This window comes from Gavialis gangeticus, unplaced genomic scaffold, assembly GCF_001723915.1.
Source record: "Gavialis gangeticus isolate Ggan-Ray unplaced genomic scaffold, GavGan_comp1, whole genome shotgun sequence".
NCBI lineage: Eukaryota > Metazoa > Chordata > Crocodylia > Gavialidae > Gavialis > Gavialis gangeticus.
In genome coordinates, this window is record NW_017729033.1 from 25,542,464 (window position 1) to 25,559,649 (window position 17,186).

Genomic DNA, 17,186 nt, shown 5'->3' on the forward strand with positions numbered 1-17,186 from the left:
GATAAGGTGAAGGTCCTGTAATACAGCCAGGAACCTATGTGAGTGGTTAGACCTGGCTGTCTGCTCCTCCCAGCAAATGTTTAGGTAGTTTAGGTCACCCATGACAATGACATTCCTTGACCTAACTGCCTTCATAAGCTTACTCGAGAAGTTCCGGTCCAGCTCTTCCCCCTGGTTGAGTGGTCTGTAGTAGACACCCACCATAAGGTCCCTTTCACCATGTCCCCCTTGTAGTTTGACCAACAGTGTCTTCACCCGACCCTCTTCTAACCCAAAGCTAATCCTTGATGATATGAGTTGCTCTTTGACATAGAGCATGACCCCCCACCCCCACCTTTCCTCTCTGTCCTGTCCCTTCTATATAGGGTGCATCCCCGAATGCCAACCACCCAGTCGTGGGTAGGGTCTCACCAGGTTTCTGTGAGTCCTACTAAGTCTGGATTCTTACTCGCAATCAGAAGGCACAGTTTCTCTTGCTTGCTCCCCATACTACAAGCATTAGTGTAGAGGCACTTGAAGCCTCCTGAGGGTGCTTACGCCTCCCCCCTACTCCCAAGACTGTTGTGGCCCCCTACTCCTAGGACATTGTTGCTTACCTGGCATTCCTTTCTTTTATCACTCTGCATGCTGGTAAAGCATCCTCCCACTTGGAGCAGCCCCTTCCCCCAGCGAAGCTAGTTTAAAGTCCATGAGATCAGCCAACCTAGAAGAAAAAATATGTTTGCCCTTAGGGAAGACATGAAGCCTATCCCACCCCAGCATGCCCTCTGTACAGAAATATGGGTCATTGTCAAAAAACCCAAAGCCCGCCTCATAGCACCAGCTCTGAAGCCACCGGTTAACTACATCAATGCAGGCTTCATGACACCTACCTTGTCCACTTATCAGGAGAATGGAGGAAAATACCACCTGAGCTCCCATCTTCTTGAATTGGTGTCTCAAGGTGTTGTAGTCTTCCATGATGTTGTCCGGCTTGCCCTTGGATGTATCATTTGTCCCCACATGGACCACAACCAGCGGGTAGTAGTCAGAGGGCTTGATGATTTTTCGGATGGTCTCCGTGATGTTCCGAATCCTCACTCCGGGCATACAGCAGACCTGCCTGGACCAGGACTCAGAGCGACAGATTGGACCATCAGTTCCCCTCAGGATGGAGTCCCCGATGACCAGAACTTTACATCTCCTCCTCCTCAGGGTCTGCCTCTTCTCAGCCTGTGTTGTAGGTCAAGTAGCATCAATAACTCTGGGGATCTGCTCTTCTGCCTTCTCCTCCAGGGGAGCCAGGGCCTCATACCTGCTGGCAAGGGGTGTCTGGGGAGCAGGCACAGCAGTTGTATGAGCTGCCCTGGCCTTGACAGGAACCTGCTGCCACCGATTTTAGAGGGTAAAGAGGATTTTAGAAGGGGACACCCAGTTTTATTGTTTATTGCTTGTATAGTTCAGACTTACATGTTCGGTTGGTATATATGTTTTCCTGATGTTTGTATTGTATTAAAACAGAAATACATTTTTTTTTAAACCTAGATTTTGGGTTCTCTCTCCTTTTTTGTGTGTGTTTTTTTTTGTCTTACCTCATAATTTACCTGTGACTCTTTTTCCACAAGGCTGAACTTGGACGTGAACTTCATGCTTTGGCTGCTGCTGGCAAACCACTGGCCTCCTGGACTGCACAGCAGGCAGCCCAGGAGTGTCGAGAAGCTTGTGGAGGACATGGCTACCTATCCAGTAAGCTACAAATCACTGTAAATGTGGTCAGATACAACATGTTTCTCTTGTTTATCACAGTTGTTATTGTGGGGAGAGATATTTATGATTATAAGTTTTCAGGGGGCCTTGGGTCGGTCTTCATTGTTACATATTCAGTTTGGACCTCCAAAATATGCTTCTACAGAGTAAGTTTCTGGTGCAACATGGAGTAGTGGACCAGAAAATGAGGTGGAGCCAGAACTGGCAAGTTTTACATGCAAATTGAGTTCAGTCCAGAAATGCAAATACTGCTATTGCAGATGAAAAATATGCTTGTAAACTGGATATTTTTGAAAATTAACCCTCCTGTGTTTGTTTCCAGAACCATGTGGTTGTTCTTTGCAGCCCACTACATGTAAGAATGCCCATCCTGTATAGCAAATCAATTGCTTTTTACCTTTGATCACAGGTTAAATCTTTTTTTACCCTTTAACACATTTTCGGTAGGTTGCAAGGTGTTGAAGTTTGTGACTTTTTTGTTTGTTAAGTAAATCGTCTAGGTGATATCCGCAATGAGAATGATCCAAACTGCACATACGAAGGAGACAATAATGTCCTGCTGCAGCAAACTAGCAATTACTTGTTGAGTTGGGTGACTGTGAAACACCAAGGTAAGTGGGCAATTCTGCATTTCATGTTGGGCTTGTTGATAATTTAGTGATGAGATTAGGAAGTAATCTCATGCTGACAGAAGGTATTTAACTTCCAGCCTGTGGAGCCTTGTCACCTGACCAGTGGGGACTCCCCATATGTCCAGAAATTTAGCAGCAGGTAACAGTAGCAGCAATAATTTCTCCCAGAGCTGTGTCAATTTACGGTACAACAGCTCCCCCACTGGCAAATTTCAGAATCCCTGGGGATCCCTATGCTCTAGATGACATGGCCTCATGTGCCATATTGTGCCGGTACATAGTCACTCCGCAGCCAGAACTAGTGAGCACAGTTGCACAGGTGCACAGGGTCATGCTACTGGTGGATTCTGAATGAAGGGTCATAAACATGCTGCGAAGGGGATCTGGCCAATGGACCCAACCCCATGTATGGGATGGGGCACTTACAGGTTGGCACAGTGACACTCATCCACCCTGTAGGGCTGAGCACCACTGATCTAGCCTAAATCCAATGTTAGGTACTTCATGAACAGCTTTTATGACCCCTGCTATATTTGCATTCCAGTTATATGTCACCGTAACTTCTAGACTTTGTGGTAGCCAGTTTTTGTTCTTTGCTTTAGATATACTTTATGAAAAAATAACACAACAAAAATACTTTAGGGCCTCAGGCCACCTCTGCTAAGTATTCAGACTCCTTGAAGTGTAATGGAAATCACTGGAAGTTTTGTATTCAGGAAGGCTCCAGCTATTTTGGTACCTGAACCACAAAGCTTAGATTCTATCACTCTCCTAAAGTTAACGGTGCCTCATTCCAGGGGACATGTCATTCATTTTACTGAAACCACCCAGGGCATGAGAAATCACTACATGTAAGTGTGTGTTATGATACCATGGATATATCCTAGCCCAATAATTGTTATTATTCCATTGTTGTTTTGTTGTTCAGTAATATTTTATCCAGCAAATATGTTGCTCTCACAGACACTAACCAAAATCCTCCATGTTTGGAAAACCCACTGATAGTGATAGAATCTGCCTGGATGCAAAAGCAGCCACATCAGATTCTTAGGCCTTGACCACCTGTTCTCATTCAGCTGGATTATCCATAATAAACTAACTGTTTTGCCCTCCTTGCACTTGGCCTCTCATGAAAGAACAACCATGGCTCCCAGATAGTGTTTTACCTCCAAATACTCTGATTTTTAACAAATCAATTTATTTTCCTTTGTATTTCAGATAAAGTACCTATTGAATCCCCTTTTGGAACAGTAATCTTTCTGGAAGATTACCATTATATTCTGAGCCAAAAATTTACAGCCTCTAGTGCTGAAGATTGCATGAACTCTTCAGGTAATCATTTTCTTTTCTTTCTCAATACAAATAGTTCCAGACCCATAATATTCATGCAAAGTTACTCTGAAGCACAGCCCTAATATGCAGTGTGAAAAAAGTGCTAATATTTATTTTCTGTGTCATTGTTGACATCTGCTGAGGGGGTTTTTCACTACAAAAGGGTGAAGGCTGAATGAATCAACTCAGGTTTAAATGTGAACTAACCTCCTCACAACTTGAGGTGGGCCAATTTGAGGTCCAAATAGAATTAGCTTTTCATTATATGGTGGTTTTACGCCTACTTTCAATCAGATCTTCACTTCTTGGTTTCTTACCAAGATAGACATCAAGAGGCTATTCTGGTGTTGCCTGTGACCAGTCTTGACTTGGGGAAGTACTATATTCTTGAAAGACTTACAGATCTGGAGTTTGCTGAACTAACCCCCATTTTTGCTGCCATATTAGCATTTTTATTTCCCTTCTGGACATGGGCTTTGGTGGCAAAAAATGGAGTGAAAGTTATCCCTAGCAGCAGCACACTCCACTATCAGTCTGCAGGACTACAATTCCCTGAACACCTTGCAGCCCATGAAACTGCCCAGCTCTCCGTTCTATTCCTGTTCCTGCAGTCAAGAAGGGGTAGAAGAGGAGCTGGGGGGAAAGTGAGAGATGGCTACCCAGGGCACATTTTTTCCATGGTATGCATCTGAAGTTAAAACAGTTTCCCACAGTCTTATATTAAAGGATGTCACTATGTTATCTTTGGTTTGGACAGAGTAATCTTTGGTTTGGGTTGAGAAAGTAGAGTAATATTGAGCAAAAAACCTCAGCAGTTTTCTTGGCTTTTTCTGCTCTAAGCAACTCAAGTATAATGTTTCAAGCCATTCCCACTGTTTTGTTGCCATTTCCTTAAATTGGCCCTTGGAAGAGAAATTGAAAAGGTAATAAGGTCTGCATGGACAATCAAGACAAAAGTGAGTCTATGAAACTGGGACTATTCTGTGGGTAAAAATTCAGCCTTAATTTATACATGTCATTAACAGTCAGTCTGCTTATTTCCTGGAATGTAATGACAGCATCAGTGCTCAACCAGCTGACTTGAAGTTCTGTGATTACTGAAGTCCCAGTAATGATGCAGAATATCAAGTGAGATAATGTCACAATAACTAGGAGAAAAAACTTGACATCTTACTATCTTCAAAATACAAAGGCTTAGAAGAAGAAGGTGGCTTGTCTGACATGATTTTTTGTTTTGTTCTTCATGGTAAATCTCCAGTTTGCAAAACACACGATGGCACAAACTAATGACTAAGCACATTTCTGTCTCTTTCCTGTTGAAACATCAGGATTGCAGTTGTAAATCTGTATTTCTCTTAATTGTTTAATAAGATTTATTTAATATTACTGGCTAAGACTTTATCTAGGATTTAGACAATCAGGATTTATCAACAAAATTTGCATGTGTTTTTTGTGATGATTCCTTCCCTAAAAATACCAAAGTACTTACAAAATTAATAAACTTATATACTAAGTAATTATTTCACTTCCTACTTAAATTTGAGTAGGGTGATTGAATAACAGTATGCAGTACCACTAATAAAACTGCTAGGGGGCCTCAGTTGCAAGGTGTATGCCATCCTCAGGTCCCATGGTATGCTAAGGTTATGCTCAGTATTACCAGCTGCCCACACCCATCTCCAGAGTCAAGGCAAGCAATGTGAAGAGTACAGCTCTGCTACACTTCCTTTATTGCTATATGCTTGCCCCAAGAGAATATATTGATCTACATTGAACAATTGCAGTGATCTGTAGTGATATCCAAATTAAATGAGATAGCTCAGGGACCAGACTAGCTATATGAGCACAGTGTATCTGTGTTAGAGGCATAACAAGGCAGCTCTCTGCCATAGTCACCAATGTCACACAGAGCTGGGCTGGCTGCCAACAGCTTCCTCAGGAACTGTTTTTGCACCTTTTCCATTCCGACCCCCTTGTCCAAGTTCTTCTGCCCCAGTCACAACCCCGCCGACCAGCTACACTACTGCTGTGTTAGCACAGCACGGTGTCTAGACTGATTTACTCTGATAAGACGACCAACATGGCTATATTGTTTCTGATCCTTAAGCCATCATATTCAGAGCTTGCTCAAGTATCCCTGGGTAGCAAGGCTATGTGAAGCTTCGGGTGCTGATTGGATTCGGAGGAGACTGGGCCCGATTCGGTGGCCAAATCTCCAAATCCGAATTGAGTCAGGGGACTAATGAAAAGGTCTGAATCAATTTGAAGCTCTCCGAATCAATTCAGAAAAGATTTGGAGAGTTTTGATGATTCGGGCAGTCACCACCTGCTGCAGCAGGGAGCTACAGCCAGACTCGGAGCTGGTAAGTAGGGGCCAGGGGAGAGGGGGCTGGCGGAGGGAGAAGGGTACCATGGGGGGACCCCTGCCAGGCCCCATTCCCTGCCTGCTCCCTCAGCCCCCACAACCCTCGCCGTCTGTCCCACCTCCCCCCATGGCTGCCCCACCCATCCCAGCTCCCGGACTTTTAAGAAACCCCCCAAAAAACCCCAAACTCACTGGCTGCTGCAGCAGCCTCAGAGCTTCGGGGGGCTCATGCAGAGCCCACCACATGTCTTCGGGCTGGGAGGGCAGCAGAGATTGCCCCTTGCACTGGGCAGGAACCGGGTTTTTTTGTTTTTTTTTTTCTTAAAAGGCTGGGAGCTGGGGCAGGTAGAGCAGCCATGGGGGGCTGGGACAGTTGGGGGGGAGGTCAGGGGCCTCATGGCAGAGCCCCCCCACGTGGCACGGGGCAGTGCAGGGCAGCGGGGTTCCCCCTCCCACCTCTGGCTGCCAGCACCTGGTGAGTGGGGGCTTTTCTTTTTCAAAGGGCCGGGAGCTGGGGCAGGCCAGACAGCCATTGCCAGGGCTGGGGGAGCGGGTGGGGGATGGTGCTTGTGTGATATGGAGATTCGGCTGATTCGTCTGCAGCTGAATCTCTGAATCAGATTTGGGCAAATCGATTCAGGACAGTGATTTGAATCAATTAATAGAATCACTGTCCCCTGTATCAGCTGAATCCGAATCGGAAGCGAACACTAGCCGCTTCTTACAGGCCTACTGTGTAGCAGTACAATTGCCCTGAAGGGTATTACAACAGCTGGCAAAGTTCGCGCAGTTCCTTATGCTAGAACTAGAATTACGGTCAGCTACCTGATGACTTCCCCAATAAAGAGCACTCTGTCACCAGGACTAATATATATCCCAGGAGAAATGTTTTTAGGCAGAGTGACAAAACCACGAACAACCTCAACTGTTGGCATGTCAGGGGCAGATGGCAGAGGAGCCATAAGGGTCCCAATCCTTTTGTGGCAGCACAGTCCCAGCCCCTTCCCTGCCGTCTGCCCTGAAGCTCATGTACCAAGCAAAATGCCTTTGCATGCCATGCTCCCATGCTGGGGGTTAGCTATCCCTGATATATCCCCAAACATCCAGAGTAGCCCTAAGAACCAGGCTTGGGGCATTGATTCACTGCTGGCCCAGAGAGCAGGTTCCTCAGTATCACTGCAAGGTTCTCAGCCGAGGAAAAGCAACTCTGTTCAACCACGTTTTGTTTTATTTGTGATGGTGCTGTCGGAAAAGATTTTTATTCACATATTAAAGCCTCCAGTGGAATCCAAACTAACATGGGTTTGGAATAGAGAAGATGCTTCCTGTGCTTTCTAGCAGTGTGAACACTAGCATCAGGTGTTTCAGCTTTCTTCTTTTTCCCACCTGGCAATTTTCTTTTGTCTTTCAGTTCCTCTAGCAGCCTACAAATGGCTGGTGTGTTACCTACTCCAAGAAAGTGACCTAAAGGTGAACCAGAAGAAACAGTCTGGATGTAGTGATTTTGAGGCGAAAAACAACAGCCAGGTAGCAATGTATTCAGATTCCTTACTTTATTTAATGGTTATTTTTATCTATGTTTGCCAGATGCTTTTTCTTTTATCCCTTAATGACTTCCAATATAATTTCTGGAAGCATAAAGCAACAAGTCATAATAATTAATAAAAATGAACTCAGATCCATTTTTATCATATTGTATCATAACTAAAGGGGATGAATAATCAGTAAAAATTTGTACAAAATATAGTACCCTGCAGAAAAAGGCAGACATATAATCTTCAAAATTTCAGTTTTAAATTAAGCTGTATCATACACTATATCTGCTTCTATTAAATCTACTTCAGCATATGATTTTTACATCTACATCTGCATATTATGCTGCTTTTATGGCCAAATACATACTGTAGGAAAGAATCCCACTCTGGCTGGCTGGTAGATGAACTAGATGACCTAATCGATCTTTTCCAGCTCTATATAATTCAAATGCAGTCATGAAAGATACCGGGCTGACAGCACTGGGGACTGAAAAGGAAATGTTTACAATCCACTAATGGTGGACATACTGTCCCCCCAACAAGGCTTAGCAGCCAAGTATGGCCCAGGTCCAAGTCATAACTTGCAGCCCCAAGCTTCCCAAACACCCCAGGAACCTCAGTGAATAAAATTGGCTTGTCCCCAAGTAAAGAATACTTTGATATTTGTCACTCCAGAGAGATCTCTTGCTCTGGTGACAGCCTACGTTATCTGCAAAGTGCATTGAAACTCAGAACGAGAACAAGAAATACTCAGTTCAGTATTGAAGAATTGACAGTGTGGCTTTTCCCAGAAATTTACCACCCAGGATGTCTTCTGGTTGGGACTTTGTAAAGCCAATGATAGATGTGAATAAACCCTCTCCACCTGCATCATTGCAGCATGCAAAGAGAGAAATGTTTTGCTGAATCAAACCAAGAACAGGGTGTCGCCTTACTAGTCTTGACAGCTAACAGAGGTATGAGCCATACTAAGTTCGCATCTGGTAGGTCACTAAATGTGACCTTTTGGGAAAGTGGTATATGGCCTACTATGTTAAAAAAGTGTCTTTGTTGAAGAATACAGATGGGTCCTGCCCTGCATCTTCCTTAGACTTGTGGGGCCAAATATTTTGCACTATTAGGCATTCTTCCCACTCTATGCAGGGAAGGGGAATATTTTTATTGCAAAACAATTCACACCCTGGAGTTTTGAAGCCCTTTGCAGATTTGATTTAAAATCATTGGGGTGTGAAGAAGCCCTTGCTGTCAGCCCACTGGCAGAAAAGTAATATAGTGCTCAGTCTTCCTTCAGGAGATCTGGAAGAGATTCCTGGTCTGTCCCAGTGGTATTAGGGGTTAGAAACTCAATGGAGACATCCCAGGGCAGCAAGAGAGGAGTGCTTTGCATCACTCATCAGTGATGTTTCATGCTGGCTGAACAAGGTTAACAAGCTCAGAGGGACATCCTGTCTATTTGTTCTTGGCCAAATGATTGTTGGGAACAATGAAGGGCTACACGGGAGTGTTTATAAAATGGGAAGAAATGGGAAAGAGAAGGGCAAGAATGGGCTTTTCAGGGATCCAGCCAGGATATTGAGACCCACTAGGTTGTGACTACAGAACTGAGTTTAATCATGACATTCTGCTGCAAGTTAAAGTCATGCCATTGAGGAAAATATTTCTTCCCCCCTAAAGTTTAGGGATATTCAGATGTGGCTTTTAACCTTACAACAGACTGTGACATTGATCAGGGATGCCACAGAACAGTGGTTTTCAAGGTGGGGCATGCTTACCCTCAGGGCAGGTCTGGCGCACAATTTTTTTGGGGCCCCCTAACATGAAGAAGCTGGCAGAGCCAGCGGAGCAGCAAAAGAAGCCGGTGGCAGCTTCGTCAGTGGGGGCGGGGAAAGTGAGGTGACGAGTGGCCGGATGTGAAGCTGGCAGCTGTGGTGACAACACAGAGTGGTGGCCCCTTTGCTATGGCACTGATTTGGAGTGTTCACGGCCACAGGGGGGCCTTGGCTGTGGGGTCCCCTGTGGCCGCAGGTTCTGCAGTATAGGGTGGGCCGGCCCTGCCTCAGGGTGGTTTGCTCAGGCATACATTTAAATCATTTTAATAATGGCAGTGGAGCTTCTGATTGGTCAATATGCAGTGAGTAATGAAATTGCAGTGCACTGACATCAGTGTAGACACTGTTAAAAAGGAATGAATGTGCAGAAATGCATTCGGTATAGGGGGTACAAGCAGTGGTATTTTGCAGGTAAAAGGGCATATGGTCAAAATAGTTTGAAAACCACTGCCTTAAAATAGTTATAGAGTTGCATTTTTAAGAATATGTTTTTTTAAAAATGTGTTACATGCACATACACACGGCTAGCCATAATTGGTTTGGTTTTCTTTTAAATTTCTGTAACAGACTATGTATAATATATTATATATATTCTATACATGTCCCATCTGTTACAGAGATTTAAAAGAAAGCCAAACCAATTGCAACTAACTATGCACAGAGATCAAACAAACTGACTGATGCAAAATGAATGTCTATAAGAAAGAACGTTGATCAATGCAACAAATTGGCTGTAACACAAGCAACTGCATATCTATCTTTGATTCACTCAGCATAACTCCTTTATTCGTATAACAACTTTGCAATCTAATCCTCCCTTTCTCTTTCTTAAGGTATACTACTGTCATTCTTTAGCTATAGCTTTTATTGAGCATACAGTTTTACAAAGATACCATGATTACACTCATGATCCCACCACACCGTCTACCCTCCAGCCTGTACTAAAGCAACTCAGTGCTCTCTATGGACTATGGTCTTTAAGTAAACATATGGCTGTGCTCTATCAAGGTGAGATCAACTCCCTCTATATGTTCTGTTGGTCATCGTCCAGTGCCCTGAATTGTAATCTTCATTTATTCTATACATTTGTCAAGAAGAGAGAATTCCACTCAGGGTCTGTTTCTCATTGTCTAAACTATGCACCACTATGGGGTAGATATTCAGGCCTATGTACTATTAAAGTTGGGTGGCAGGCCTATGGCCACAAGGAAAACTATAGGCCTTCCTTGTCTCTAAATATAAAATCATGAGCCTCTACTGTTAATATTAAAAAACTTGATCTATTATTTTTAAGAACATAGAGACCTTAAACATCTATGTGATCAACTGTGAGAGTGAATGGAGAATATGTAGATAAGGTTCTTTGGGTGAATCTGATATCTTTTATTAGACCAACTTAAACAGCTGGAAACTTTCTTAGCCTGATGAAGGGTTTTTGAACCCGAAAGCTTGCTTAACAATTGTTTTCCAACTATTTAAGTTGGTCTAATAAAAGATATCAGATTCACCTAAAGAACCTCATCTGCCTATGTCCTTAGACCAACACAGCTACAACCTATAGCCCTGGAGAATATGTAGCCATGTGAGAAACGTGGGTTACATATGTAAGAAATATCAAGCACCCAAGTCAAAGTTTTGCAGCTTCAATCAACTATTCAACCAGTTATTAAATAAAAGTGCCAAGAGCCCCAATGAAGTGCCCAATTTATATAGATATTGGACGAACCACATCAAACTAATGCAATACATCTTCTGGGTATTCACTGAGCTCAGCAAAGGAGTGTATCAAGCTGAAAGTAAAGTGCCATTTTTTTCATGTCTGCAAGCAGCCTGTGACTCCTGAAAGAGGCTGTATGTAACCTTTAGAAATGCTGTATAAACAGCACGTTTTGTAAAAGGAATATATCAGCACAATCCTAATCGATTTTACTTCACAGTTTCATTTCTCCATCAATATATTTGCAGGTGGATATATTTCAGGTGAAGAACCTGCTAGGTTTATCCAAAATGCTATTCTGGAACTGTGTTTCAAGGTAAGCTTCTAGTAGTGCTTTGGTCTTGTTGGATAGCAATATAAAATGAATACTGAAAGGAAACGTTACCAGTTATCTACACTTCAAGAGCTCGTTGACTAGGACGCTATACTACAGTATTAGCAGCTCAACGTCTTTTTTCTTATGGGGCAGATTAGTGGCATAAATAGTGGGCTAAATGCTCAGGGTTATTCACCAAGGGCCCAGATAAAGTAATATTTTGTACTTTTAGAGAAAATGCTTGGAAGATAGTGCTCTGGGTTTCATTTGTCATCTGAAGCCTTGCAGTTTTTTAAAAGGGCAGGCCAGTAAAAACAGTTAACAGCTGGAATAAAGTTCTACCTATTTCATTATCATTTTGGCTCATAAATATTAGTTATTTTTTATTCTGTTTCAACACACAGTTTTTCAGAATGAAGAACATTTTTCCCTGAGAAAGATATGAAATTATGAAGAAGAAAAATCCAGAAGTTTTATTTAAAAGAATGAGTTACAAAATTAATATTTTATGAAACTGCCTAGATGAAATAATGTCTTAAAAGCAGTCAGTAAAGTACAGAATGTTGTTGGGGGTTTTATCTGGAGGAAAAAATAAAATCTCCATGGTTTTAATTGATAAATGAATCTTTAAAATGTAAGTTTTTAAATTACTATTGACTGGTATCTAGAGCAGGAATTCAACTGCTCTGTTGTTCATGGGTAACCATAGAAATCAAAAAGAGTTTCCAAAATTATGGCCTTTGTTTTTGAACAGTTGAAAAATGATGCTGTTGCCTTGGTTGATGTCATTGCTCCTCCTGACTTCATTCTGAACTCGCCCATTGGCAGATCTGATGGAGAGGTAAATAACATCCCCGTGTTTGTAAAACCATTCTTTGAAATGGTATTTCTATAAGCGTACTCATATCTTATGCTGAAGAAGTTTCACAGGCTAGAAATAAGGGAGATAGTCCCTTGGTACATGCTGCTGCAACTGATTTGACATCAGTTGATCTACAACAATTTATACCAGCTCCAGTGTATAGAAAAAAAGTCACATGTTATTACTCAGGATGTTTTCTGTTGTGAAAATTCCTATGTACCCAGAACTACAAATGACTAGCTTCAAAGAATCCCATTACAGGCAAGCCCCACTTAACATGGTTTCGCTTACCACGGTTTCGTTATAGCACTCATTTAAAATATGTACCTTGTTTCACTTAGTGCGCAGAGTGTTTCATTATAATGCTCAGTGCAGGGCTGGGAAGAAGCAGTGATGGTGGCAGTGAGTGAAGAGGTGAGTGATAGCCAGTGGGCGTCCTGGGTGGGGCAGCAAGAAAGCGGGGTTTCCTCCTGTATTTGGTGCTGGAATCAGTGGGGAGGAGCGGCAGTGGTAAGAAGGCAGGGAAGAGGATGCATGACTGTGGAGCCCAGGCTGGTGCCCAGGGTCAGGGCCGGCAGGGCCTAGGGTGGGGTGGCAGGAGCCCACAGCTAGCAGGCAGGCGGGGAAGAGTGGTGGTGGCAGCAAGAAGGGGCAGGTGGGGGGGGTAAGCATGGGGCCCGGGGTGGCAGGACACATGCGCATTGTCCCCCACTCCAGGCCGCAACAGGGCTGAGCCTGCAGAGCTCCCCCTGCTCCCAGGCTGCAGCCCGTGCCCTGTTCCAGTCACGCACTCACCTGCAGGGCATGGATACCGTCCTGAGCCTGCAGCAATCCGGCGCCGGCGGGGCCTAGGGTGAGGCAGCAGGTTGTGCAGAACCAATTATATTTATTTACATTAAATCCTACAGAGAAATGGGTTTCACTTAACACTGTTTTGCTGAGTGCTCAGTTTTTCTAGAACCAATTAAGAGTGCTAAGCGGGGTTGCCTGTATTCTTTAAAGAAAAAAATCTATTTTCTAGGTATTTTCATATTTGAAGGATCTTCATTTTCCTCCTTATTTTTCGTTTCATTCTTATGCCCAAATTCATTGATTCAGTTTCCATGATGGAATTGCATATGAACCCCAAAATTGGATTACTTTTTTTTTTCCACTCTTGTATCACATTGCCCAGTTAATCTAAGCTGCCACCTATTATCACTTTGGGAATGAAATCTTGGCTTTACTGACTAAACTCCCATTGACTTTGAGGCCAGTATTTCATCTTAACTGTGCTTTTGGTGGGGTTTTCCCCTGAATATTGCAGTTCCAGATTATTGTCTGACCAGAAGTATTCTCTTTACTTCTTCAGTTTGAAACTTGTGCTCAAATCTCTGTCTCTATTTCTAAACAGCCTAAGATGGTTCCAGTGACTCAACTGATGTTTACATCACCCCAAGTTTAGTGTCATCTATGGACATAATTAACATGAAAGTTCATCCTCACTTTCAGATGTTTGGTGAAAGTATTAAATATAGTGAGAGAAAAGTGAATTTTAACTTTTTTCCAAGTAGGAATTACATTGCATCACAGAAAAGAATCATTCTCATTCAGGGGGAGTATTTAACGTGTCAATAACAACCTTGTAAAGGCTCAAGGTGGCTCTTAGCTTAAAGAATGCCATAAAAACACATCAGTGACCAGTAATAATAACTCTCTGCTTTGCCCTTCAAATAAGATTATTTAAAGGGCCTTCAAGTGCTTCACAAACATTTAATTAACTTGGCTTCAAACTAAGTTTGTTAAAAGTAACTGGTGCTTTTGGCAACCCAACCTGGAACACCAGGAGGGGGCCCCAGTTTTCAGAGAGGGAGCGCTTAGCACATTCTGAACATCAAGGCACCCAGAACTGCCTGGAAACACTTTAGCCAAGATTTTAAAATGTGTTTCTTCACATTAGTGTCACAGCGCCTGTTCTAGCAATAGCATTCTGCTATGAGACCTGGATGTGTTGCTGACTTGCAGATACCCCTAGAAGCAGTTTGCTCTGTACTTGCCAAATTAAATAAGGGATATGTGAGTCAGTCTCTCCCTTGGTCCAATAGAGAGCAAAGCCTTTTGAAAAAGTGCCTATATTACAGTTGGATATAATATCATAAGGTCATGATCAAAATGTTTAAATCATTTTGATTGTAAAGTTTTCTTATTACAATAAATGTCTGAGATTGGTCAAAGCAGAATGCACGGTGCTCCCATGGCTAGAATTATTGTGCCTGATAACGATAGATCAGAGACAAGAATGAAAGACAGATCTGTACATCAGCAGAGAGAGAGGTGGGACACGTTCAGAATGCCTCCAAGAGTTTTCTGGATGGAGCACAGAGCACCTACTATTATTATACCCACCTTTATGAACGTTGCATGCCTCCCAAGGCTAGGGGGGCACGGTGGGGTCCTGCAGGCAGTGGCAGCAGTGGCAGTGGCAAACAGGGAGCTTTCACAGGTGGCCACAATGGTGTCGGCAGCAAGGCAGGGGGATGGCGAGTGCCGACTGGCGATTGGAGACCACCCGCAGATGCAGCTGGCGGTGCTGGTGGTGAGGAGGGGAGAATGGCAAGCAGTGAGTGCCCGCAGGTGCTGCCAGCAGCGTCAATGGCAGCCAATCTCAGGGGTTGCACCGCCAATCTCAGGGGGTGCACATGCATCCATTTGCACCCCCTACGTGTCACCAATGCCCACCTTCTCAGGCTGTTTCCCCACTTTACTAACCCTGTTCTGTTGCCCTGCTCCCCAGGGATCTCCTATATTGCTTTGTCTACATACAGTATATGTAAAGTGTGAATGTTCCTTGAATTTTGGCCAGGCACAAAGCCTGCTGAAGTCAGTGGACTGAGTCCCACTGATTCTGAATCAATTCCCCTCCCATCCCCATTTGCATGGACGAGGCCTCAGCACCATCTGGCTCAATGCCATTTGATAGTAAAGCCCATTTAAAAAACATTTTATTCCTTCTAAAAAAAAGTTTTAAAGTTTATGTTTCTATAACATTTTTAAATGGGCATCTCCATTTCAGGAAATCTGCATAGTATTTTCAGCTTTATTTTATGCAGACACCATGTAAAAATTATATGAGAAGCATCATCAGAATTTTGAAGACAGATGGACTTGTTTTGTTCCACTCTCTGGTTACTGCTTGAGAGATCAGTGATATAAAATGAAGTAATCTGAATGAAAGAGCCACCCCGTTCCTAGATCAAGCATTTATATCTATGCAAAATGAAAGCATTAGCTCCTAATTTATTTTCTGTGGTCATACTCAGACTCAATCTGTTAAGTATTAAAAATATTTTTTTCCAAGGCAAAACGATGTTTCCTAACAGCATCCAACAATATGTCTTGTATTCCAGGCTACAAGTAAAGCCAGCCTGGTTTCAAATCAAAATGGAATTTCTGGTGTATGTGGGAGGTTCAGGGAATGCTGATGCTCACTTTTGATATCATACTGCTAGCAAACTGACTGAGTCTGGCAAATGTCCTTTTATTAGACACTCTGTAAGGTACTAGCATTACATCTAAAACAGTTCATGTCTTCAGCCTGTTTGTAAAACGTGGCATTTTTTGAATTTGTATTTCCACCATGCCTTTTCTTCCAAAACTCTTACAAACTTCTCATAGCAATTAGCAAATATTAGTAAATTAAACCTCCCAGCAGCCCATTACAGTCAAATCGCCACCCTTTTTCACCACTTGGGAGCTTGGGTTAAGTTCCCAGATTAAGTTCCTGACTTAAACTCCATTCCAGCCAGTAGACTGTACTGCATTAGTTACCATACAGAGAATACTAGAAACAGCGGGAAGCAGCAGAAGAGAAGAGACTTTTAAAAGCAACAGCTTTTATTTCCTTTTACTTTAGCAATGATGGACTCATGCCAACTAGGACAACCATGCTCAACTTTTTGGCACCACAGGCCAGATGGGTGGCCTAGAGCCCACCTGCTGGCCAAATTGGGCCCTGGGGCATGGCACCACCCCCTCTCTACCTCTCACACCAGAATTGGGCCCCACCAGAAATGGATCTGCCACCATGCCCTCCACTGCCAAATTCCCAGACTTGTGAGCAACCCCACAGCCAGAAGACTTGCAGCCGTGGACTGGATCTGGCCCACAGGCCAGAAGTTAAGTACCTCTGGGTTAGGATATTGCCCTCACTACAGTCCCTTAGCTCTGCTTTGCTCAAGTGAGTAGTCTCTGGCATGAAGCATTTCCACTGTGTCATTGAGCCAGGGGTGGGCATAATACAGCCCACGGGCCAGATCCGGCCTGCATGGCCATTCTGTCTGGCCCACGGAGCCCCTAACAAATTTTGAAAATTAATATTTCTCTGTCTTTGGTTCCTGTCAATAATGACAGAAACCAGAGGCAGTAGGACCCAGGGGAAGCCCAGCAGGTTCCCACAAGAGCAGGGTCCCCCCGACCCCACACCCCAGGCGGAAGCCCCAGCCAGGGCTGGCCTGGGACCACGTGGCTGCCCTGCGCTGGAACCTCAGGTAAAAGAGGGGGGAGGCCAGGGAAGGAGCTGGTGAGGAGCACAGGGAAAAATGGCCCCTCAGCTGCCCTGTGCCAAGAATTCCCTGCTGCAGCCGCTTGCAGCCTGCACGGGACTGCCTGTATCTACTCAAAACAAAATGAGGGCAGGGGGTGCATGTCAGGATGCCCTGCTTGTGCCCCTGCCCCCCAGCCCTGCTGCCACTGCCCCCCAGCCCTGCTGCCCTGTGCCCCCACCCAAAACCCCTGTCCCACACCCCTGGCCCTACGAAGGCCCGGGTCCTCCTGGTCAACCTCCTCCTGGCTCTGGCCACACTCACCATTTGGC

The 17,186-nt window shown here is 44.0% G+C and overlaps 1 protein-coding gene across 4 annotated transcripts in view; it reads left to right on the top strand.

Moving 5' to 3' along the window:
• LOC109303775 (peroxisomal acyl-coenzyme A oxidase 3-like) overlaps positions 1–17,186 on the top strand; it is an 85,670-nt gene that overhangs the window by 64,410 nt on the left and 4,074 nt on the right. For 3 of the 4 annotated variants that reach the window (XM_019526024.1, XM_019526026.1, XM_019526025.1), the window contains 7 exons: positions 1,605–1,725; positions 2,235–2,357; positions 3,597–3,710; positions 7,487–7,602; positions 10,273–10,447; positions 11,405–11,472; positions 12,227–12,313. In XM_019526024.1, the coding sequence (XP_019381569.1) occupies positions 1,605–1,725; positions 2,235–2,357; positions 3,597–3,710; positions 7,487–7,602; positions 10,273–10,447; positions 11,405–11,472; positions 12,227–12,313 (804 nt within the window). Of the gene's footprint in view, positions 1–1,604; positions 1,726–2,234; positions 2,358–3,596; positions 3,711–4,157; positions 4,452–7,486; positions 7,603–10,272; positions 10,448–11,404; positions 11,473–12,226; positions 12,314–17,186 lie in introns of those variants that run through there. The other variant, XM_019526028.1, reaches the window with a different exon arrangement.